Raw genomic sequence first — 22,615 nt, 5'->3', positions numbered from 1 at the left:
TACTGTATATATAATATTATAATGTTGCTGGTTCTAGCACAATATTTCCACATTCTCACTAACTAACATCGAGTAGACTTCGCACAGTGAAATCTTTATATGGTACAGTAGCTCTCATGACACTGACGTAGGCTCGAGGTTCAATCTAGTTTGTAGATTTTCTAATTAAAAACTGCTGATAGTGCTCTTGTTGCAGAAGAATCAACCTCCTGAACCCTGATTTTAGCTTCACAGTCAGAAAAACGCTGTGAATATGATACTGAATTCATTGCAGCTACACGATGCTTATGCTATGTTAAATCTAACAGAAAATTCAAGATGTTTTGTGCAACACTTTCATATTTGAGATTTCTGAAAATGTCAAGATCTTGTTCAGAATTTGTCTGCACAACCTGCAGCTGTAATGATCAACAGAACAATCCCACAGGGTTTAAGAGGTTTTAAAATCTGCAAGGAAACTGCTGTGCCACTGTCTTTTAGTCAAACTATTTAACAGTAGAAAAACAATCTCGGTTCCACAACATGACTGAAAACAAAGTTATACATGGTAATGTCCCCACTTAAATACAGATATTGAAGGAAGCTTTTGTTTTGAAATTAGATCATGCAAAAAACAATTTCCGTAGCAGAATAACTACACAACTTTGAAAATTTGAATTAGATTTTTTTTTTTTTTTTTTTTTTTACGATCAAGGGCTGTATCTGACAGATTGTTATTGTTCTGCTGATTACTTTCTTACTCATTTGGTCTACAAAATGCCAGGAATTATTGAAAAAGTAAAGTCATCAAAGTGCTTTTTTTGTCAAACACAGTAACTACAATCTATATTTACTGTGTTTACCCTCACATGGGACAAAGAAAAGCTGTATATCCTCACAATACAACAAGGAAATGATTGGCATTTTGGACTGTAAAATTACATTAACCATTAAAGGATAAGTTCACCCAAAAGTTTAAATCAAGTCAGAAACTTCAGCCGATGAGTAGATAATGACTGACTTGATGAATGACTTTTCATTTTCAGGAGTACGTGTCCTGTAACAAATTATAAAAATAGTTGCCGGTGAATTCTCTGCCAATCAAATAGCCTGTTAATCTACTTACAACTAAAATTCAGACCGATTACTAGTTTCAAGCAGATCTTTCAGCTGAGTTTAAATCAGTACAGCATGAAATGCTGCCCCCAATATTTATAATTTTTATATATAAAAAAAAGAAGAAGTAAATGTTGACCACAAAAAAAAAAAAAACCTTATTGCTGAAATCTGGCTGTGAATGGTCTGTCCCGTCTTTGTCTGGATTTCTGTGTTACAATGTGCTGCTCTTCGTTTTGTACTAAAGGGTTTCAGATCAAGGCTTGTACATAGTGTTCATCAAACACAACTTTATTAACAATAATCTTGTCGAGCAGAGATTCCAGAGACAGTTTCCAGTGTTACAGCTTTTGCAAGCATGCCCTTTGAGCACTAAAATACGAAGGCCTTTTTTTATTACATGAGTAGGTGGAATGTACTGGTGATAGACCATGTTCACCTTATAGGTCGTGATAAAGGCAGATCGTGTGTGTTGTGGACATAGTTTGAAGTAAAAGAGGGTGGAGGGGTACTTGACAAAAAGTGTGTTTTGACCAGTTTTAGGGAGGGAGGGAAGAGGGGCATTTGATTCGACATTGTCCTGTGTGAAAGTCAGCAGCATGCTTTTTAACCATGCCTATGAAATATGTCTCATCTTTGGTCCTATATAAATGTGCTTGTATTTATTTTTTATAAGTGAATAGATCGACCTTTATAAAAGAAGAATCATTCAGTGCTGTCCTTCATCTTTTTTAGTCAGACTCTCCATCGATTCTGCCAACAGTTTGCTTGAAATACTCATGATTTAATGTTTGTTTTCACCATTTATCTTTTGCGTACGCTCCACCCTTTTTATCTATATCAAATAAGCAAAGCACACCCGGCCGCTGTTTGGAAGACAAAAATCTTCAGCTGACATGATGGGAGAAAAGTGCTCAGAATACTCTAGCAACTTCCGAGGACTAAAATCTCTTGGAGAATTTACTGTGACTTCAAACAAAAATCATACAAGAAGAAAGAAATGTTTGCTTCTACCCATACAGTCTGTAGATTACAATGTGGTGCATGCAGCAAATACTTCAGTCATCTTTTTGTTTTTTGGCTTAGTTTTAAGTTCCATGTAATGGGGGCCAAAATAAAAAGGGAACACAAAAGTGATCAACAAATCTTTTAAAACCTAAAAGTTCTTTGTGTCAAACTGTGGTGATGCTGTGGACTCTTTAAAGTTTGGAGTAAAAGACGAAATGCCTTTTCATGAACATGCTATCTCCCGATCACCAAGTGGAACACAGTGTACAGTAAGATAAAAAAATAAAATTAACCTCATCCGAATGTTGAAACTATTAAAAAATGTTTTTATATTACTTGGATTTCCTGTGTTTTTGTTGTAAATGCTGTTCAATTTTATTTCACTCAAATCATTTGGAACAGAAACAGCAACAAAATGAAAACCCAGAAAAGTTCTGCAGTATATTAAATGTTGGTATAAAACTGTCGCAGTGATTTCTCTCTGCTGGGAAGCCTTCAGTTACATCAAGGTGCCTTAGAGAAGGCCAAACACACTCTGCAGAGGCATAACACATTCAATTACATTTCTGAATTGCAAGGTAAATCAAAGTATTAAGTGGCTGATGGTGACAGCGCTGAAATGCGCCGAGCATGCAGACCTCTGTGATGACAAGCATCCATGCTGCTATCACATCCAACATACAGTGGCCATGCTCACAACATGCAGCCCTCCATGCAGAGAAAGAATGATACATTTTTATGCAAATGCAAAAATTTCACACGATTTGCATGTATAGTGGTGTTGAATTGAAATGTGTTTTTGCAGCTCACAGTGATGAAACATGACATCTAAACAAGAGTCTAAAGCCATTCTAGCATCTTTCTGAGGCTGAAATGCTCATTGTTAATAAAATATGACTGTTAGAAAGATTAAACCACAAATCATTAGGATTTATTGTTTTCTGGGATTTCTGAACCGATTCATCCAATATTCTCACACACACAAAAAAAATGTTACGATGGTGCTTTAAAGAGGCAGAAGCTCAGTGAGATAGTAGCATTCAATCTCTGGGTTCCATACATTTCTGTACAAAATTGTTTCTCCATCCAATAGTTGCTGATAAGATATTTCTTGTCTGGACAAAATTGGTGAATGCCACTAGCATGGCTTAACAGTGCCCTGTCAGCAGTTTCCATTGGAGCTACTTCACTAAAAGGAATCATCCCCATGAAAACTTTTGACAGAATGTTCCATGGAAACTGATTCTGGAAAGGGATTTTAACCATTAATCATTTAAATGTCTTGGCCTCAGTTGTGTTTGAGTGAAAGCAGAAATCAAACACATATCTAAAAATAAATGCAAAACTATTTGAAAGGCTAAATAACACTACCACTTTTTTCTAATTTGGGTGACCTGACCCTTTAAACGACAGGGATTTGATGTCTTGTACGGTACGTAGATGAAACATGCATGATGAGGTCTTACCTTTGACTTTTGTCCAAAACATTAGACAGAGGTGAGCACTCTGCTTCGAATAACTTGTCCTGCAAAAGGATCAGATTATACAACAAAGTGTGACTTCATGTAGCTTTCTTACATTTGCTTCATTTTCATATATGGCTAGATTCAGCGCAGCAACAAACACAGTTCTCATGAAGTCATTCATTTTTTCTTGAGATTCAAGTTTAGTAACTTAAAGCAGCTGGAAGCTGCCTATTACCAAAGTCCATGCTGATGTTCAGTGGAGAGGTGTACATCTGTAGCTGCTGTACTGGAGTGTTGAGATCATCTTGGGCCAAAAGCTTCTGTACAACTTTCTGAGGGACAATCAGCTCTGGATTCTCATCCAGCACTGGTCCAGGAAGAGCCTTACAGCACATTCAGACAACGTATAAACATCCTATGACAGTAACAGGATCATTCTCTGATTGTTAACAGACAAATAGGTAAAATGTCTCTAAATGTCTCTCCATTTGCGAAGACACTATAAAACCTGTAAAGTAAGCTCACCTTCTTAGATGTTTCAAGCTGATCACCCAGTTTTTGCAGTGCTGACAGGACGGTGCAAACCAGAATCTCTGTGCTCTCTTCTTCTTCCAGCAAATCTTTAGCAATCCCTGGCCCCTGATCCGCATTCAAAACCTGCAGTCAACAACATCAAGCACTTATAGAGATCGTTGCTTATAAGGAAAAACTCAGATGTGTGAAAGGGCAGAGAAAAACCTGAATAAATGTTTCGCAGTCACCAGATCTCAACCCAACTAAAACTGTTTTTAAGACTCACAGGAACACTTTACTGAGACCCTTTAATGTATCACCTATCTGTTTTTACCTCATATTATGGTGACCTCAAAAAGCAGAAGTAAAGATTAAAAGCAAACCTTGTAGCTCCACTGTTGGAACAGCCTGCTCTGAAGGTTATGAGCCATGTACACAACCCTGGGAGCTTCCAGCGAGGAACTACAAAGGGATGTAAAATCGTGTGAACTGCTTCATGTGCAGAATAACAGAAACAAGCTGGTAATGCATTTTTAGACTGTTCTCTGCTCTACAGTGACCCCAGGAGGATGTATATGGTTGTAGTTACACATGCAGTAGAACAAAAACTGTTTCTTTCAACTGAAAGGAAAACAAGCTGTTCAAGGGATATTGAGCTGTACTATTATTTTCCTCATATCTCAGCCCTTCATTATAGACAACATACAGTAGCATTCATCTGTAGAACAAGAAAGCATCATTACCGGTCAGGCTGTTGTTGCATGTCTTTAAGGTCTACCAAGACTGAGAGCAGAACCTCCCTGGATGACTGAAGGAGAGACACAGAAAAAGTGAAATGCCACTTCAAAAACCTTAATCACAGATGGATACTGTCAATATTTATTAGCAGTAAAACTTACTTCAATGACATGCAGCAGACAGGATGGATAAATCAACAGCAGGCCCGTCATATTATCCCACATGTACTGTTTGCTCAACTGAAAGTTGAGTTTTTCATAATGAGCTGCATGGAAACAAACAATCTGTATCAGTTTGTTTGCAGATGACTGAGAAGCTAAATAGCCTCACAACATACACGTTTTCTCAACACATGTTTCCAGCCTTTCCTGGGGCTTTTATAATGGGCTTTCTATTCTAATTTTGTCAAAGAATTCCTTGAACAGCAACCACAGAAAGCTCTCACAAAGACACCCTGCAGACTCTTTCACATACAGAAGTGTGAAAGCTATAAAAAAAACCACTCAAACAAGGGAAACCGGACAGCCTTTCACAACTGTGGTGGCAACCGCAGCATGTTTTTGTGATTTTAAGACGTGGAACATTTTTCAGTTCAACAACTGCAGTAAGAAGTTCCAAGAAATCTACTGTACTGTTTGCAAACAATGTAGATTTAGAATTAGAAAAACATTTCCCCTGATGGAAAACAAGATTCAATTGGTCTAAGGTGATGAGCTCACTGATTAGAATTAATGCTGAAAAGCCATTATCACTTGCTGACCTCCAATTTCTGTTCTGTCTGTAAGATCTTTGGGGAGCGGAGCAGCCACTATCAACCGCTGCAGGACAATTTTCTGCAGAGACAAAGAAGAAAAAATGTTAGAAATCCTGCTGTGGGACAACAGAAAGTCCTAAAACACCTGCAGAGTGGTTTGTGATATGTAAAACACATACAAGAATATCAGAACCTAATGATCAGATATAAGAATTCTGGAGTAAACTTTAACTTCCTCTCCTTTTTATTTTATTAATTTAACACAAACCACATCTTCTTCTGGATCTTTCTGCTGTGCCATAAGTAGGTGAAATAAACTAGTCCCATTTTCCTTCTTTTCTTCCGCTTTCATGTCTCCCATCTTATTCACCCGCTCTTCCTGTCCTTCTGCCATTCTTCAGCTCAAGTACTGACTGAGTGAAGCCTAAGAGTGCTGCCTCTACACACTCAGTGTTTATAAAAGCTTATATCCTAGAAACCTATTGTTCGTCAGACGCTATAAAGTGAAGCCTGCTGCACTCTAATGCAGTTACGGATATACACACATTCAATACATGAGCCAATCCCAGGCCAGTGAGGCCTTGTATTTCAGGTAATGAAAGCCAATAGAAGGAGGAACTGTACATGTACAGAGGAGATGACATCAGATGATACTTGACACAGTTTAAAGCTGCTGTTTGTTAGTCACGTCCTGTATTGGGAGGTCTGTGTGCCGAATGAAGCTGTTGTGAAGGGACAAAGACTAAATTTCACCTCAAATTTAGTTGGAAGAAATAATCATTAAATTCGAAATTTAAAATTCATTCAACCCTCAGACTGTAAGTCAGCCTGTCCTACACTTATTACTTACATGTTCGCTTACCAAAGTATTACTCATACAGAGAGAGAGATTTCTGTAAATAATTGATTTATATGAATGACTTTTTGTCATTCATATACTGAGGCAGGAAGATAATGTGTGAATATAAAAAACACTATTGTGCTTAAAAAAAAAACAAAAAAAAAAAAAAACACGTATTTTTTCTCCAAACACTCACATTTGCAGGAATTTTACTGGCAGCAAAGCATTTCTGGTATTTCTATTTTTATGGTGAATGATCTGAGCAAGTCACCTCTTCTACGACTGAATATGCTGTCATTGAGATAAGTAATGATATTTCATAAGAGGAGATTTTGGTGTGATAAGTATGCCTAGGATATTATCAAAATATTCTAGGGTCTTATTTGGAGTTTTTCCCCTCGCATAGTCGGACAACGTTAAGCGGTTAGCTAACGTAACCGTTATCCCACACGGTAACTGTAGCCACTTCTGCCAGTTTAGCCAGTTTAGCTAGTTTAGCTAGTTTAGCTAGCCGCTCCATCACCGGGCTCCAGCACAAACCTCTCTCGTTCCCCCGTGTAACACTTCAAACATTGTCACTGTTTTGCTCTCTTCCTCCTCTGAGCCTCTGAGTTCCCGAAATTTGGACGAGAGACTTTCGACTTTTTGTGTAGCGGCCATAACGACTTAACTTTAACTGCTAATACCGAGTTAGCGCCTCTGTCTATCGGTTACCACGGCAACAAGCCATCTCACGATGCGTTTGACGTCACCGAAAACATACATTAATAAGCGAGTGATAAAAAGTTTGAAAACTTTATTCAGTTTATGTCACATAATCTTGCTTTGATTTACAAAAGCCCTTTTAACAAAATAAAGATAAAAACACGATAAAAATAAATGATTAATTCTAATACAGTATTGTTGAATTAAGAAAAAAATCTTGTACACACCACTTAAAAGGAAATCTATTTTGCAATGTATTTATTCTGAATAGTGTGTTCTTATCATGAGTGTGAACTGTGATACAGCTGAATCATTATCTCATGGTTTTGACTTTGTATATCACAACTTTGACTTAGTTGTTATCAAATAAGTTTTACTCAGGACTATTTTGACTCTGAATTTTGTATCTCACCATTTTCTAAAAATACAAAATAATTTTAACTTGTGATTAGAATTTGGTCTTCTCATTTAGCAACTTTGATTTTGTTTTAAATAATTGACTTTTACTTTTTTTGTGGGAGAAATCTGTCTTTTTATACAAATGACATGCATTGAAATGTATCCAGTCATTAAACTGTTGATTTACACAACACAATCCTATAATTTTCATAGTTCACATGTTTTGTGAATGCAGTGTTTATGACATATGTCAAACAGTCCGCAGTTGTTGCAGATGACCAGCAGGTGGTGCTAATTTAACATAAATGCGTCGTATGCGCAGTTTGTGTGCAGCAGTGAAGCCCGTGAACACAACGCAGCAACACTGAGGAAATACACCCTAAAACGGTTCGTCTGATTTAAATCTAATGACTTTTTTCTTTAATTTACAAACACATTTGTTTCCCAGATCTGGAAGTCAGAATGCACTGTTTTAATGCATTTTAATATCTGACACACAGACTGACTTTATCATAGATTTAACATTTAGATTTTTGTTGTCTCTGAACCAAAAATATCTACATGAAATAAAAATATTTTCGACATTCACGCTGTTTCAGTAATCACACCACTTATTAAAGTGTCAAATGAATCCAGATGCACACACACTGGGAGATAATATTCATATTTAGGGTGTGTTGTCCTTTAAAAGCCCCGCTGAGAGGAGGCAGCAGATCAGCAGAGGAGACGGCCAGCAGCTCACACCAGCGACCATGATGGACTGATAAACATCAGGGACTGGGGCGATGTTCAGGTACTGGAAACATTATGATTTATTATTCTTCGTCTTTTAGTGGAAACCCGATGAAAAACCGCGACATCAGAGCCAACATGTCGCCTGTGTCGGATCGTTTTGTCGCTCCACGTCTTGTTTGCACACCCAGTTTTGACAGATTGGCTCAGCAGCATCAGTCGCTCCTGTCGGTGTCATTTCACCACCTATTTATATTAGAAATACAGCGCTGATTATTAGATTTGACCTGTTTTTTAGTTCGTTTATTTAGATATCCTCTCTTGGTAGACAGTGGTTGTGATTGTGTCTTCATACTAGATTACCATTCGGTCAGTGTCACTGTTCAACAGGGTCATTCCTCCTTTGGATTGGATCCTTTCCACACAGTATGGAGTTAAAACCATTATGTTTCAAATTGTGATGATTTAATAGTAGTCTGAAAATTACACATCCACCTGTAAAATCACTGAATATTCTCCTCAAACACATCACATTCCATATATATTACAACAAATTCATATAATCATATTACTGTTTTATCCAATTTCATCAGGCTCCTGCAGATTACATGAAGAAAACGTGCTCTTATGAAAATATAATTGTGTTTTTTAATTTAAGAGTCAAACCTGGCCCTGGTGATGATGCTGTCAGAAAGGCTTGTGCAGCTATTTCCTCAGCTGTAATAACATCTGAGTTTCCCTCCAGGCTTTCGGTTGATGTGGTTCAATATAATCTGAGACTGAATTATTCAGAGGATCACAGAGTGAATTTTTTTCATTTATTTATTTATTTTCTTCCAGGGGCAGCATACAAGAGAAGTTAGAGACTTGAAAGAGCAGCTGGGCTCTCTTTGAGGTTATTAAGATTCATGTTTGAGTTAAACTTGTGTTTCCTCTTCGTCCATAATCAGTGGTTGAATGTAAATAAGAGCCGAGGGCAGGGCAGCTATGATAAACTAGCCAACATGTATAATGTAGTTAAACTGAGCTCAGCCTTAAACATCTGCAGCAGAAAACACAACATACACATAATTTATTTAAGTAAGCTTTTGAATGCAGGACTTTTTTATTTGCTCAGGGGGGTATTTTCATTTTTCCTTCAGTAACAGCCGTGAGTACTTCTCCCCTTACTGTCCCTCGGTGGCTGTAAAGGGTTTTTATTGAATGTCAAGTGGACACATGTCTCGTCAGCGTGGATCTGGAGGTCAGCATTATTTACTGCCTCTCTAAACATTTCTGTTGACCTTGTTCCTGTCTCTCCTTCTCCGTCCCCGTTATCGTTCTCACACATAACTTGTAGTCCTCGCTCGCCATTATCCTTCGTGTCCTTGTACAGAAATCTTCCTGCACTTCAGATAATTTTAGGCTAGTTTACCTGGCAGCACTTCTGCCCATGTGATGGAATTGAAATAGTGACTATTTGGATAACAGTATCGCAAAAAAACAATAGAAAAGAACAAGAAACTGATTTCTTTGCTACCCTTAAATGTTAATGCTCATCTCAGCCTCACCACAAACTGTATATGGAAATTTTTTGGCTTCATTACTGCCTTCGAAAGTCAGGAAAATTGATCTTCTCTTGGAGTCCTTTTGTTGTTGACATTTAATTCAACGCCTCTAAAAATGGGATGCTGTTGTTAAAATTGCACCAAATATAGGTCAACAGATTTGTCCCGCTCCTGTCTTCAGGCTCTCGCTGCATGAAGACAAAGTCTGGTTTTTAAAGTATCCCTTGTCTTTTGTTTGACTGTATGTTGTTGCAGGTGAACCGCCCTGTTCCCTTACCGTCTGTTGAACCCTGGGAGCACAAAATGTAAAAGCAAATCAAAGAACCCCGTTTCAAAGACATGACAGAGGAGCTTTGTCCTGTTTGTCTGGGTCAAATAGTTTTGGAGCATTGTGCTGCTTCTGTGTATCTGTAGCCTATTTAAGTCAGAGCAAGCGACTTAATGGGGACTAAAACGTGACAAAAGATTCCCTAAAATGTCCCTAGTTCCTAATTTAGGCTCTGGCTTCGTTCCCATTGGCTCCTGCTCAAAAACTAGTTTGGTGTTGAGGCGTTGAATTCAAGTTTTCACTCTAATTACGAGTCAGTGTGATGAATGAGGCTCCTGGCCACAACGTTACCTCTGGGAGCTGAGTGTTTTCTTCATTGTCATGTTTTCTTGTGAATCTAAATTAAATTTTAGCACGTCGGCTGAACAAGTGGATGCTTTTAATGCCACTGTTCTACTGAATGTGAACACTTTAATTAAAGCTAGCAAGTTTGAAATTTGGCTTGATGTATTGAAACTTTCGAAGCCCATTAATTCTTAATAATATTTTGTTCAAACTCTGGAAGTTTGTTGCGCTCCTCGGGGTTTGTGGGATTCTGTTGGGAGCCCTTCTTGATGCTTAATTCCCAGCTGTTGTGTAAATCATTGATTATTAAATCGAGGAGAGTTTTAGACGAGGCGCTGAAGAAATAAGTTTGACTTTTTAAAAGAAGCGTTTGCGCTGCTGTGATGCACTCGAGGATGTTCATGCATCATCCAACAGATTTGATGCTCTGTAATAAACCTCTCCTTTCTTCTTGTACGTTGTGCTCACTCTTGTTTCTTTCCTCTCCAGATTTGTTTGCCATGGAAACTGATATGATACCAAAATTCTCCTCAAAAGATGAGGAAATTGACTTCTGGAAGACGCTCTCCCTCAAGTACAAGAACGGGTGCGTAAACTGGCTCATTTTGTCGATGCTTTTTTTTCTCCTATGGATAAGTTTTATTGTTTTAACTCAAACTCAACAACAAATATATTCTACTAACTAGTATTGTCTGAGTAACAAAAGCTATTCTGCGTATTTGTAAACAGTTAAAGATACTTAGATCTGTCCTTTTCATAAGTTTTGTTGACCATAAGGAAAAAAAACTGATAAGGCCAAACTTGTACATTAACTGTAAGAATAATTAACAACTTACAACTCCAGTTTTCACTTTCCAACATTCATGTGTGACACCAAAACCGTCCTATGGGACTTCTAGAAATGTCAAAAATCAACCTCAGAGGCATCCGAAGCCTGACATTTACTGCTCGTTATTGGTCATGCCACAAAAATGACTTAAAACTCCAGCTGAACTCAATCTGTCATCTCTCTCTTTCTAATTGACATACAGTGGAAAGATTATGCTGTAAAAAGTTGAATTGGAAAGTGTCACCTACAGTCACATCATTTTATGTGTTTTGAAATGTGATAATTGAATATGTAAATGAGTCGCACTCTCAGATGTGGGAGAAGACCACAATCTTCAGTCAAGATACTGGTGTAACATAGACTCAGGTAAAAGTGGAAGGACTGCTGTGGTCTCCCTCGCTTCATTTAGGGGCGTAAAATAAAGTTAATCAGTAATTCGCCTCAAATGCATTCAAACTTAAGTAACAAGCCTGTTTTTTGAAGATGTAAGGAGGAGAAAGTTCAGTGTGTGTGTGTGTGTGTGTGTGTGTGTGTGTGTGTGTGTGTGTGTGTGTGTGTGTGTGTGTGTGTGTGTGCGTGTGTGTGTGTGTGTGTGGGAACGACGGCAGGAACGTCTGATCTGCTATCTTGTCATTGGATTTCACCCATTCTCACTCTTTCACTTAAAACCCACTTGTCGGCGTATCCAGTGACGCGTTTTGAAACAGTTTGACGTGGGACGGTTTTATCAGAGAAAACCTCTCCCTTGTTTTCCCCCAAAGCGACGGCTCATGTTTCACATTACACCAAAAAAGGCTCTCATGTCTCTTTTGTCCTCCTGTCTTTTGCACTGGGATTATGTAACGACACAGCCGCATTTTAATGATCCAAAGGTTACTAAAAGTGGCACTTCCCTGCGTGAAATCTTATCTCACGGCATGTAAGTTGATTACAGCTGATTGAAATCTCACCGCTGTGTGCCAAAGGAAACAGACCGACACCCAGTTATATAAGAGTCTCCAGACAATGAGCGTCCTTTTAAAGACAATATGCATTATGCTTGTGTGTGTGACAGAAGTGTTTTCTGTCATTAATCCACCTACGACACTATAAGTAGTTTTATTGATTTAATGTCACTATAGGAAGTCCATTCCTGACCATTTCGTAGCTCTTCTAGAGCTTCAAGGTTCTTTATTTGTCTATAAAGTTAAAAGAAAATAGTTGGAAGTTATCGCCGAAACACTACAAATATACATACATGAACTATATCGGTTGTCACTAACCATAAATATTAAAACGTGTAAACGTGAGTATGAAACTTGACCCTGTATTCCATCAGCGTTGGCGTTTGTAATGACTGAAATTTCATTTTCTGGTGAACTAAACCTTTTTGAGTACATTTAAGTTTTGTGAAAAATGTATGTGGAGCTGATTCAAAGCCTTTCATGTTTCCTTTCAGCAAAATTGCTGTGGAACAAAAAAAAAATCCCCAAACTGTGTGTTAAATGAGTGGAAGTAAGCGTTTTCATTCCGAGGAGTCCCGTCATAATAACTGTTCAGAAGCACCGGCAGTATTTGTGGGTTAATGTTAATAACCGTGAAGAGGAAGCACCAGTCTGCAGCCAATCTGTTCCGAGCAGAACCAGTTCAAAGCGAGGCTGGCTGAACACGGACGTTTTATAAATGGATTCTCTGGCTCGGTGCCACCTCCGGCACTCACGCTCACATGATGGCAGGGTTATTCCATTTTCCATTTATAGACAGCTGTGTGTGTGTGTGTGTGTGTGTCTGTATGTCTGTCTGTCCAAGTGTGTTCATCCATGGCCATATCAACAGACACTTACGTAACCACCACGTCATGATAAAGCTGTTCAGTGCTCTCATGTCCAGTGTGGTTGTTTTGAGGATAAAGATCTGGTTTCTTAGACCAGTCGAACTAAATACACAAAAATGGTTTTTCGCTCTGATTTTGTTGCTTTTGTTCGTCCTCTTTGATCTAGACTAAAATCAGGCCAGTTGAATCTTAAATTTTCTAAAGCAGCCTCTGTACAAGTGATAAATCTCATAATCATGCACCACCAAATACAGTGTTTGCTTCAGCAGGGTAAAATTATGATTTCAGCATTTCTGTACGCCCTAGATTTTATTTTCTGGTGTGTGTGATGCGGATTAGAGCCTCGATCTTTAGCTTTAATGCTGTTTTAAATTTTTAAACGTCTTTTCAACCAGAGACATGTAGTGAAACGTGATTATACATCTGAGTTTACTGACCATGAAGAGACAGTCAGCAAAGTGGTGTTCTGATAACCTTTAAACATTTATTCATATCCGTTCATCAGTTAATAATTTGTAGTGTTGCCGCCCAGTTCCTGCCATTTATGGCTGCGACACAGATCGTAAGACCAGCGATAGAAAAAGAAGTCTGATCATTTACTACTTAAAGGTGCAGTAAGTTGGAATTCAGCACCTGTTTCTGTCGTCGTTACTGTAACATGTAGAAATTTATAGTAAAACATGTTCGTGCAACCACTCTGACGTTTTTGATGTGCTTATTTATTGTACTGAGTTGATTTGCTAGCATCTTTGACAGCAATTCAACAGCTACAACTTGGACTAACTGGGTTTTTTTATGTTTTGGGTAAACTCAAGATGTCAACATGCATTTTAGTTGCATTGCATGAATACATTTTGAAATGACATCATTAAAACATTTTCTTAAAGTTAACATACTTTATTTCTGGTGCATTAACTTGTATAATCTTGATCTTTAACCTTTCTGATCCTTATTACAACATTTTTTTTATCGTATTTTGTTATTTTATTCTAAATCAGCAGAAATTGCTGAAGTAACTAAAGTTATCAGATGAATATAACGGAGTTGAGAGTACATCTGTACCTCAAAAATGAATCTGACAACTCTTTACTGTCCTCTGACAGCACATGCAGAAATGGTGACTATCAGATTTGAGTTTGTGGATCGTATCTGGGTCAGTGCTCCAGTCATGAGAGTAGATAAAGATGAATTTAACTGAAATGGCGAGAAGCTGTTTTCCAAGTGCAACAGTTGAGAGCGTCACAAACCAGACTGGCATGCCGACCTCGTTCTGTCTCCACTCGTTGTCTAATGGCTTCTCTTCTGTCTGCCCACAGCTGCCAGGAGGCCCAGGAGGAGCTGCTGGAGTTTCAGGAGGGCAGCAGGGAGCTTGAGGCTGAGCTGGAAGCACAGCTGGGCCAAGCAGAGCATCGTATGAAGGACCTGCAGTCTGAGAACCAGAGACTCAAGAATGAGGTTGAGTCTCTCAAGGTAACTGCAAGGGTTTGATTGAACAACGGGGAAATCAACAGAATCTGTGTCTCTGCATCAATATAATTTCTGGCTGCCACGTTGTTGATGAAGAAGTATTATCTGATTAAGACATTGCTGTAAAAAAGCAACAGGATATATCATCAGAATTTCTGGTTGATTCAGTATTTTGGGATATACATTTTTTATGTTTTATATTTTCCTGTTAAGACTTAAATGAGAAGATTGTTCTCAGTCTCACTTCTGTCTAGAAGCTACCTCCAGCATCTGGTAAGCTTAGCTAGCACAGTGACTGGAAACAGGGTGGCTAGCTTGTAATTGTTGGTAGATAACTGACAAATGAACACGTAATTAATTTGTTTCATGTCGTCTTAAAGGACTTTCTGGAGTCTCTGCTGGTTGACTAGCATCTGGTCCTGTCCAAGAAATCGTCCAGCATATAATCCAAAATAAAAACTTGAACTTTTGTTTTCTGTTTTTTTCTGGATTAAACAAGTTGATCAGTTAATCTAAAGAAGAAAAATGTCAGATGAAATTATCAGTAATTGCAGCCTTAATATAAAAAAGTGGAGAAATCAGATCTCCTTATTCAAAATCACTGATTTAAGTTACACAGTGGAAGCAAAACAAAATTTAATTCTGGCTTGATCAATGGTAACTATTATTGTGTAATTATTAGAGATTTAATACCTAAAATTTCCGCGTTAAAAAGTCTAAAAACAACAATGTTCAAACCAGAGAAATTCTAATTTTGTTCAAGGTGACATTTTTTTTCACTGGAAGGAAGTCGGAGAATCGGGCTGAGAACTGAATGTTCTCAGTCTCATTGGGATGATGGTGGTTTAACAATGTAGACAACAACTCCCATGATCCCGCGCTCCTTCTGTCTCAAGTTCAGTATTGATCGATCGACCCCTGGAGGCAGAAAAACATCCTGTGCGTTTTGAAGGACGTTGTGACTGCTGTGAATGTGACTCTCACCGTGAGTGTGGATGAGATCAGCGTTATGTATACGTCTCTAATGTCGACAATACATAAAGCTCTGAACCAGAGTACAGTGTGTCTCCATATGTAGCCTTGACATGAATATTTGATGCTTTTTTTTTTTTTTTGTAGCCGTCTTATATCACCAGTCATCCTTGAGTGCAGTCTCTGGGGAGTGAGGAGATGTGAAGTCACGCTGTAACAGCTGCTGCTCCGCTGGACGCACTCACACTCAGTACTTATTTATTTTTGCTAGCCGGCCTGCAGCTTTGCCTTTCTTGTTATACATACGAAGTTATGGGGATATTGAGGTCAGACCTATATGTGCTTGTAATAAAACACTACATAGGAAATGGTGAAGTTTGTCGTGCGCTTGTTGGAGGCACATCTCAGACATATTTGTGCAATCTAAATGATAATCTCACCTCGCGAAGGTGCTGAGGTACGTCTCTTTTCTAATTTCAGCACTTATCCACCAGCAGCTGCTCTGGTCTCAGCTTGTTGTACGCTGATGCAGCTGATGCGAATGACTCTCATGCATAATGCATCAGGTCGTGTCTTTCATTCTCATTCTCGCTCCATAATTACCAAAAGACGGGTGGCACATTTGTAGTCGAAGTATCCAGCGGGGGAGGAGATGTGCGCGTGCCAAGGTGTCTGTCAGGTTTTAGACTCCACACATCAAGTGAAGACGTGGATTTGTTTTTGAGTGAGAAATTCAAGTGGTCGTTGGTGCTGTTTTTGATCTTTATAATACAGTCCTGTTGGCTCAGCTCCCCACTGATGATGGTTTCTGAAACCGCAATACTTTGAGGTCAGGTTAAGTTTCCTGTAAAGTTTTGTGTTTAAAAATGCTGAATATGGTCATTCGATACTTTCACCCTTTGCTGACAGTTTTCAGTACAGAACTACAGTGTCCTTGAGGTGCAAAACACTAAACCATCTCAAGAAACCAAGAAATCTATAAAAGGCAAAGACCATTTTACAAAACACTGCGTCACAGCCAACACAATGATGAGACGTTCATCAACTCACCGTCTATCTTAGAAAGAGCCTCTTTTAGAAAAAGACAATTTCATTGTGCAAAACAAATCAACAAATACGAAAACATTTTAGGAAACACAAGAGTTACTTAAACTTGACATTGTAGAAATCAGAAATGTTTTTTGGAAAACAAATGCTGGGAAAAAAAATGTCTGTTTAGGTGACGTGACAACATTTTGCCAGAAAGCAATGAATTTCAGAAAACCCATTATTGAAAAGGCATTCAAGAAAATACAACATTTCTTAGACACTTTCAAAAGCATTTAAAAAAAAAAAAAGAATTATATTCAAGAAAAATCTACAGCATTTTAGAAAACATTTCTTAGCTTTCGAAATTCTACAAAAGTATTACAAAAAACACAAAATGCGTAAAAATCAGACATTTCAGAAAACACAGTCACATTTAAGAAAACCTTTCAATGACACATTTTTAAAACCCAACATTGAAACAATGATTTGAATGTTGTGTGTTTTTGTTTTGTTTTCTCATATTTGAGCATGTTTTGTCCAATATTGTCGTATTTTGCACCTCAAGGTCACAATTCCAACAGTATCACAGCCTGAATTATATCCTTATGATCTCTAACTGTACTAAACTGTATTTCCCCGACACGTTAACGTGCTGAATGAGTCTCTGGGAGCCAACAGAAGGATGTCTGGCCTCTGTGTGGTTGGCTGCTGTTGATTCAGGCTCCACAGTAACAGCAGATATAGGTCAGGCGTACAGACATTCCCGGCGGTACTTATTGAGCTGATTGTCTCGGAGCTGGTGGATATATAGGTCACACCTCACATCCGCTGGCTGCCTGGAATGAAAATGAGGGGAGCCCTGATGAATGGATGATAACGTGCTGGTGGTGCACGTCGGGGGGGCTGTTGAGTCATTTCCCGAAATGAGGCTCTCCTGCCTGACGTGTTCTAGATTAAAGACATGTGATCAATATGTGCTGTCTGTCTTCATCCTGTCCTGTCCTGTCCTGTCCTGTCTTACCCCCCTCATCTCTCTTCAGGACAAGCTGGAGCAGCAGTACTCTCAGAGCTACAAGCAGATTTCCATGCTGGAGGACGACCTCGGCCAAACACGCAGCATCAAGGATCAGCTCCACAAATACGTCAGAGAGCTCGAACAGTCCAATGACGACTTGGAGAGAGCCAAAAGGTCTGTGTAATGTTCCTGTGTAGCATGTTTTTGTTTTTTAGGATAGAGAACATTATGTCACCTAAACTGGATACAAAGGTGTTTCCTGCCACAACATGATCCGCATTTAGTACATCATGTTTTGAACATTTTGCCAGAGAAGCAATCCTAAGCCTTGTTGCAATTAACATATGACTCACATTTAACAGATTGCTGGCTTGATTTAGTTTAAAATCGATGCTGCAGTTGCACAAGCGTGAGATATTGATCTCATGTTCGTACTTGAATGATCATTAGTATGTAGATGTGATATACAGAGTGCAGCCCCAGAGGATATTTACATTTAATTAACGAAATCTGTTGCTTTGCTCCATTTTCTGCCTCCTTCTTAACTTCCTCCTCAGAGCTACCATCGTGTCTCTGGAGAACTTCGAGCAGCGTCTGAACCAGGCCATCGAGAGGAACGCCTTCCTGGAGAGCGAGCTGGATGAGAAGGAGTCTCTTCTGTGCTCCGTTCAGAGATTAAAGGATGAAGCCAGAGGTGATTATTGACTGGATTTCTTTCTAACGAGCCGCGCTGTCACTCACATTCCAGCACATTAACATGCAGCTGCTGCGGTTCTCCTCCTCTTTGATTAACCGTGTTTAAAATATCTGCTTTCCCACAAATAAGTAGGTGTTTTTATTGGTTTGTGTCCTCAGCAGAACTACAAAATGTTCCCTGTTTTTGTTTTCTTGCTGTAGACCTGCGGCAGGAGCTGGCCGTCCGAGAGAGGCAGTCAGATGTAAGCAGGATGTCTGCTCCAAGCTCGCCCACACAGGACAACGTAAAGATGGACACTGCTGTACAGGCCTCCCTCTCTCTCCCCGCTACCCCACTGAGCAAAGGTCTGGACAACGCCTTTGCCAACTCAACAGGTAGCTGCAGCCCGTCTGCGCTCGAGTGCATTTTTTAGTACAGACGGGGATGTCTGAGCAGCGCTTCATTAAAACGTCTCGCATCTTGTTGTTTTCTTTGATTCTCGTGCAAATCAACACATCTTTTTTTTTTCCTGTCCTCTCTCCTCCTGTAGCTCTGTCAAATGGATATGGCAGCAACTCTCCACTGACTCCCTCTGCCAGGATATCGGCCCTCAACATCGTCAGTGATTTACTCCGGAAAGTTGGGGTGAGTCATTTCTTTTCTGAGCTCGTGCTTCCAGGATTCCCTGTCTTTCCGTCGAGGAGCATCATCATTCTCTTTGTTTACATCCCCTCACAGGCTCTGGAGTCCAAGCTCGCCGCTTGCAGGAACTTTGCCAAGGACCAGAGAGCGAGGAAGGCGTACGCTCTCGACAACAGCAACGCGCTCAACGCAAACACAGCCAACTACTCGCAGTCGCTCCACACGTCATATTTTGATAAAGCGTGAGTGGAACCAAAACACACATCTTATCTCTGTGAAGGATAATTCATGACAAGAATCTTGCAGTGTAACATCACAGTCTGTGGAGGAGAATCTAAGACCCGTGTGCATTTTCTTCCCAGCAGGACAGAGATGGTCACATTCCCTGCATTGATTTTGGGTAATCGTAGCTCCTCCGCCTGAAACATGAGCGTGTTGGGGCAAATGCATGCAGCTGCAGCAGTTTTCACAATCCTCTTTTCCAACTTATAGAAAATAACTATAACTGGGGGCTAGATGGTGTTGGTGGTGTAATGGTGCTGGAATTTTTCTTGTCTTAACTGATAGATCTGCTTCCTGTCTATTTACCAGTGTGAGGTGTTTTGTTTGGCAGTAGATCTGACCACTAATTATTAACAAACACAGCTTCTTTTTTTCTTTTGTGGAAGAGAAACTTGATGAAAGCGAAACTGTGGCTAGAAGTGAACTTGGGGAAATTACCAAGACAAGCCAACACAAAACTGAAAGTGTCATCAACATTAAAGTCAGATAAGAATATTACCGGACAGGAGCGTTTGGTTTGTCAAACCAAAAGACAAAAAGTAAAAGTATGTTGGAAACCACTCAGCCATTAGCTCCTGCTGAAGATTTAAATCCTTAAAAATTGGTCAGAAATATATCACTTCATTTCAACAGAGCTAAAAGTCTACAACTATACTGTCTGCTCACAGCGCTGCTTGAGCTAACATGCTGGTGTAATTTTTTATGTAATATTATTCTGACTTTTCCGCGACCCTGCAGAGGATTAAGCGGCGTACATGTAATGTGTACAGATAATGGATGGATGGATGGATTATTCTGACTTTTGTTAATTGGCACAAACACAGGGTACAGGTGAGGCTGATAGAGCTCTATGGTACAGGCTTTTATACACTGATGTTACATGGTAATTATCTTAATTCATTGTTAGTTTTAGTCTTTTCACAGATTTTCCAGACAGTACAAAAAATACCAGATATCATCTGATTAATGCGACAGTGTATCATATTTGATTAGTGTCTTTCTGCTGAGTCACTCTGATCAGCTTGTGTTGACTTGTGGCTGGTGGTGAGAGCCGGGACAGAGTGTGTGTGGTGTTTCTGCTGTGTGAGGGAGAACTGAAGAGGCAGTGTGTGCATACTGAGATCTACACACAACAAGGTCATTGTTCCTGTGGTGTCAGAGCAGGACGGTTGTTATGTACACAATTCACCTTCAGTCAGAGTTGAAGGAGCTAACGGCGTTTTGTCTCACTTACTGTAACAGAGGAAGAGGAATAAGATGCAAAGACAATGATGAACTAACCTATGAAGGAATTGATCTGACATAAGGTCAAAGGTCAGAATAACATAAATACAGTTTGTTTTTTGAGGTGAGATTTTCCACAAATTCTCCTGGAATTTTTTTTAACCTAAATATATTTTTTTCCTGAGAGAAACTTATCATGAAAATAAAAATTCTTCTAAAAAAATCTTTCTGAAATTAAAACAAGTACTATCCAAATGGGAAAAAAAAATATCCAGAAAAAAATGTTTTCCTCTGAGGGGAAAAAAAAAAGTTACATCCTGAAAAAAAGCAAGAAGTCCTGTAAAAAATATATCTTGAAAAAAAAAAAAATCTGAAAAAATTCTCTGGAAAAAACTGTTTTCCTCGGAAAAAAAACAAACAATTTCTTTACTGATAAGAAAATCCTAATAAGGAATTTCAGAAAAATAATTCTGTCATAAATCTTTCATTCCGGTCTGAATGGTGCCCTCCAGAGTCATGACTCCATCTTAAACCGTTCAGGGAAACGCGTCATCGCTCAACTATGACCAGCAACAGAAACCAGTTTCACCAGTCGGTCAGGCTTACTCTGCAGCGTCGTTCCCACTTTGAGTTCCATTTTTAGCAACACGCACACGAAAATTGTAAAATACGTCATGTCTGCATTGCAGCTGTATCTGAGACGGAGACATATTCAGTCGATGATGAAGACAGAATGACAGAATGAGCTGCTGGTGTTCAGGTCGCTGCTGATCTGTCCTGTGACAGTCGGTGAGCCGGAGGAGAAGAAGTGATGGTGACTGAGAATATTAAAGAAGAAGAGTTTATCTGATGATCTGAGCAGGATTTCATTTCATTTCTCTTGTCTACGGAAGTTCAATTCTGCCATGAAAATAACTAGTTGCTTATTAACATCCATATTAGTAGCATAATGGCTTTGTGATAGTCATTAAAATACCTTATTCTACATGACTTTACTCTGTAACTGTTTCCATTCAATAACCTCTTAATTACTGCATATTGATAAAAATTAAGAAAGTTGTTGTACATGAATTCTGATCTTAATATACAGTATGTGTGTATATAAATGAATGCTCTCGTTTAATGTTACTTGTTTTTTTTGTTTGTTTGTTTGTTTGTTTGTTTGTTTGTTTGTTTTTAATTCAGCAGGCCGGTGAACGGACTGAAACCTGGTGCCCTGACCGCCATCACCGTCGCTCCTGCCGCCTCCTCCCAAGGCCTGGTGCCGCTCACCGTGTGACAATAATCCTCCTAAACTTTTGGAAAAATCACATCTAAAACGAGCCCTGACGAAGCGGGAGCACAAAAGGCTAATACTGTAAAACTGTTGATGTACTGATACTCCGGCCTCGTCCTCGTCTTCTCACTCTCTCCGTCGTCCTGACTCGACACTTGTGCTTCGTTCCTGCTGTAGTTATGGGTCTCCGTCTGTCTCTCTGTATAGTTCATGTGTTACTGTATCTGATGTTTGCTCACATTTTAAAGACACATTTAAAGATTCCTCAAGGGTCTTCCCTGGGTTGTTAAATCTGTGCACTACATCCTCTAAAAAGGGAAATGTTATGCAATTTTTAGTTGGAAATCACAACTACATTTACTGGCAATAACTCCAATTAAAGCGACAGTTGAGTGCGCTCACACCCACTGCTGAAAGTGGAAATTAACAGGTTTAATGGGTTGGCACATGTGCAGATGTCCCAGATAATTGTGTACCACATGTCTCCATCAATTATTGACGTTTCACAATGTTTTAAACATCAACTCTGTCGAGGAGTCAGCTGATTTTGGCTTTTAACTGTTACCTTGTGAGCCCTGTGTTGGATTTCTGTTTGTTTTTTTTAAAAAAAGGGGATTCTTTGTGTCATTGTAGTGAGTCAAACACACCATCTACCCTCTGAACTATGTGACATGATGTGTACAGTATTGGTCATATTGATCGTTATTTATAGACAGCTGTTTAAGAGGCGCTGTCATCGTGCTCAGATCAGTTAACCTGCATTCATATATTCTTCAAAGTGTTTGATCCACTTTTTTAATTTTTTTGATTTGACACATTTTCTGTGCTGTACACGATAAGAGAGTGAAGCACTTTGACCTCGTGGGAACTTTCTTCATTTTCATTCAAGTGCAATATTGCCTGTTTGTTAAAAGTTTGTGGGTTTAATTTATTTTCCAGATTTGTTTTACGGCATGTTTTAATAAAAGATGTAATGATA

General features: G+C 39.1%; 2 protein-coding genes across 11 annotated transcripts in view; one reads left to right on the top strand and one right to left on the bottom strand.

Annotated features, from left to right (window-relative positions):
- Positions 1 to 7,257, bottom strand: part of LOC119009710 (testis-expressed protein 47) — a 21,014-nt gene extending 13,757 nt beyond the window's left edge. For 4 of the 6 annotated variants that reach the window (XR_005071800.1, XR_005071799.1, XR_005071802.1 and 1 more), the window contains exons 1-8: positions 6,956 to 7,257; positions 5,581 to 5,653; positions 4,982 to 5,085; positions 4,826 to 4,890; positions 4,466 to 4,544; positions 4,095 to 4,226; positions 3,805 to 3,952; positions 3,570 to 3,628 (exon numbers count right to left, since the gene is read on the bottom strand). Coding sequence is in view for 2 of the 6 variants with exons in the window: in XM_037081222.1 (XP_036937117.1) it covers positions 3,591 to 3,628; positions 3,805 to 3,952; positions 4,095 to 4,226; positions 4,466 to 4,544; positions 4,826 to 4,890; positions 4,982 to 5,085; positions 5,581 to 5,653; positions 6,956 to 7,075 (759 nt within the window). In the remaining 4 variants the exon portion in view is untranslated. Of the gene's footprint in view, positions 1 to 1,370; positions 2,639 to 2,741; positions 2,812 to 3,569; positions 3,629 to 3,804; positions 3,953 to 4,094; positions 4,227 to 4,465; positions 4,545 to 4,825; positions 4,891 to 4,981; positions 5,086 to 5,580; positions 5,654 to 6,955 lie in introns of those variants that run through there. The other 2 variants (XR_005071801.1, XM_037081220.1) reach the window with 2 other exon arrangements.
- Positions 6,658 to 22,615, top strand: ndel1a (nudE neurodevelopment protein 1-like 1a). Of its 5 annotated transcripts, none has more exons than XM_037081216.1 (11): positions 6,658 to 6,721; positions 7,842 to 7,906; positions 8,211 to 8,312; positions 10,901 to 10,997; positions 14,370 to 14,523; positions 17,562 to 17,710; positions 18,094 to 18,230; positions 18,434 to 18,607; positions 18,763 to 18,857; positions 18,951 to 19,096; positions 21,546 to 22,615. In XM_037081216.1, exons 4-11 carry the CDS (start codon positions 10,912 to 10,914, stop codon positions 21,637 to 21,639), a joined length of 1,035 nt encoding a protein of 344 aa, XP_036937111.1. In that variant the 5' UTR covers positions 6,658 to 6,721; positions 7,842 to 7,906; positions 8,211 to 8,312; positions 10,901 to 10,911; the 3' UTR covers positions 21,640 to 22,615. The 5 variants fall into 5 exon arrangements, with proteins under 5 accessions (XP_036937111.1, XP_036937110.1, XP_036937114.1 ...); XM_037081219.1 differs by lacking the exon at positions 6,658 to 6,721 and adding an exon at positions 19,220 to 19,254 and having other exon boundaries at positions 7,422 to 7,906; positions 21,549 to 22,615; XM_037081218.1 differs by lacking the exon at positions 6,658 to 6,721 and adding an exon at positions 19,220 to 19,254 and having other exon boundaries at positions 7,422 to 7,906.

This window comes from Acanthopagrus latus, chromosome 20 (genome assembly GCF_904848185.1).
Source record: "Acanthopagrus latus isolate v.2019 chromosome 20, fAcaLat1.1, whole genome shotgun sequence".
NCBI classification, from domain to species: Eukaryota; Metazoa; Chordata; class Actinopteri; order Spariformes; family Sparidae; genus Acanthopagrus; species Acanthopagrus latus.
Note: the sequence above shows the minus strand (reverse complement) of the source record. Positions and strands in the feature narration are given on the sequence as shown.

Bases quoted from the DNA above. Each gene is read 5' to 3' on its own strand.
- ndel1a (XM_037081216.1), top strand. From the start codon at position 10,912: ATGGAAACTGATATGATACCAAAATTCTCCTCAAAAGATGAGGAAATT. The intron at 10,998-14,369 runs GTGCGTAAACTG...GTCTGCCCACAG, and splicing joins TCCCTCAAGTACAAGAACGG to CTGCCAGGAGGCCCAGGAGG. The intron at 19,097-21,545 runs GTGAGTGGAACC...TTTTTAATTCAG, and splicing joins ACGTCATATTTTGATAAAGC to CAGGCCGGTGAACGGACTGA.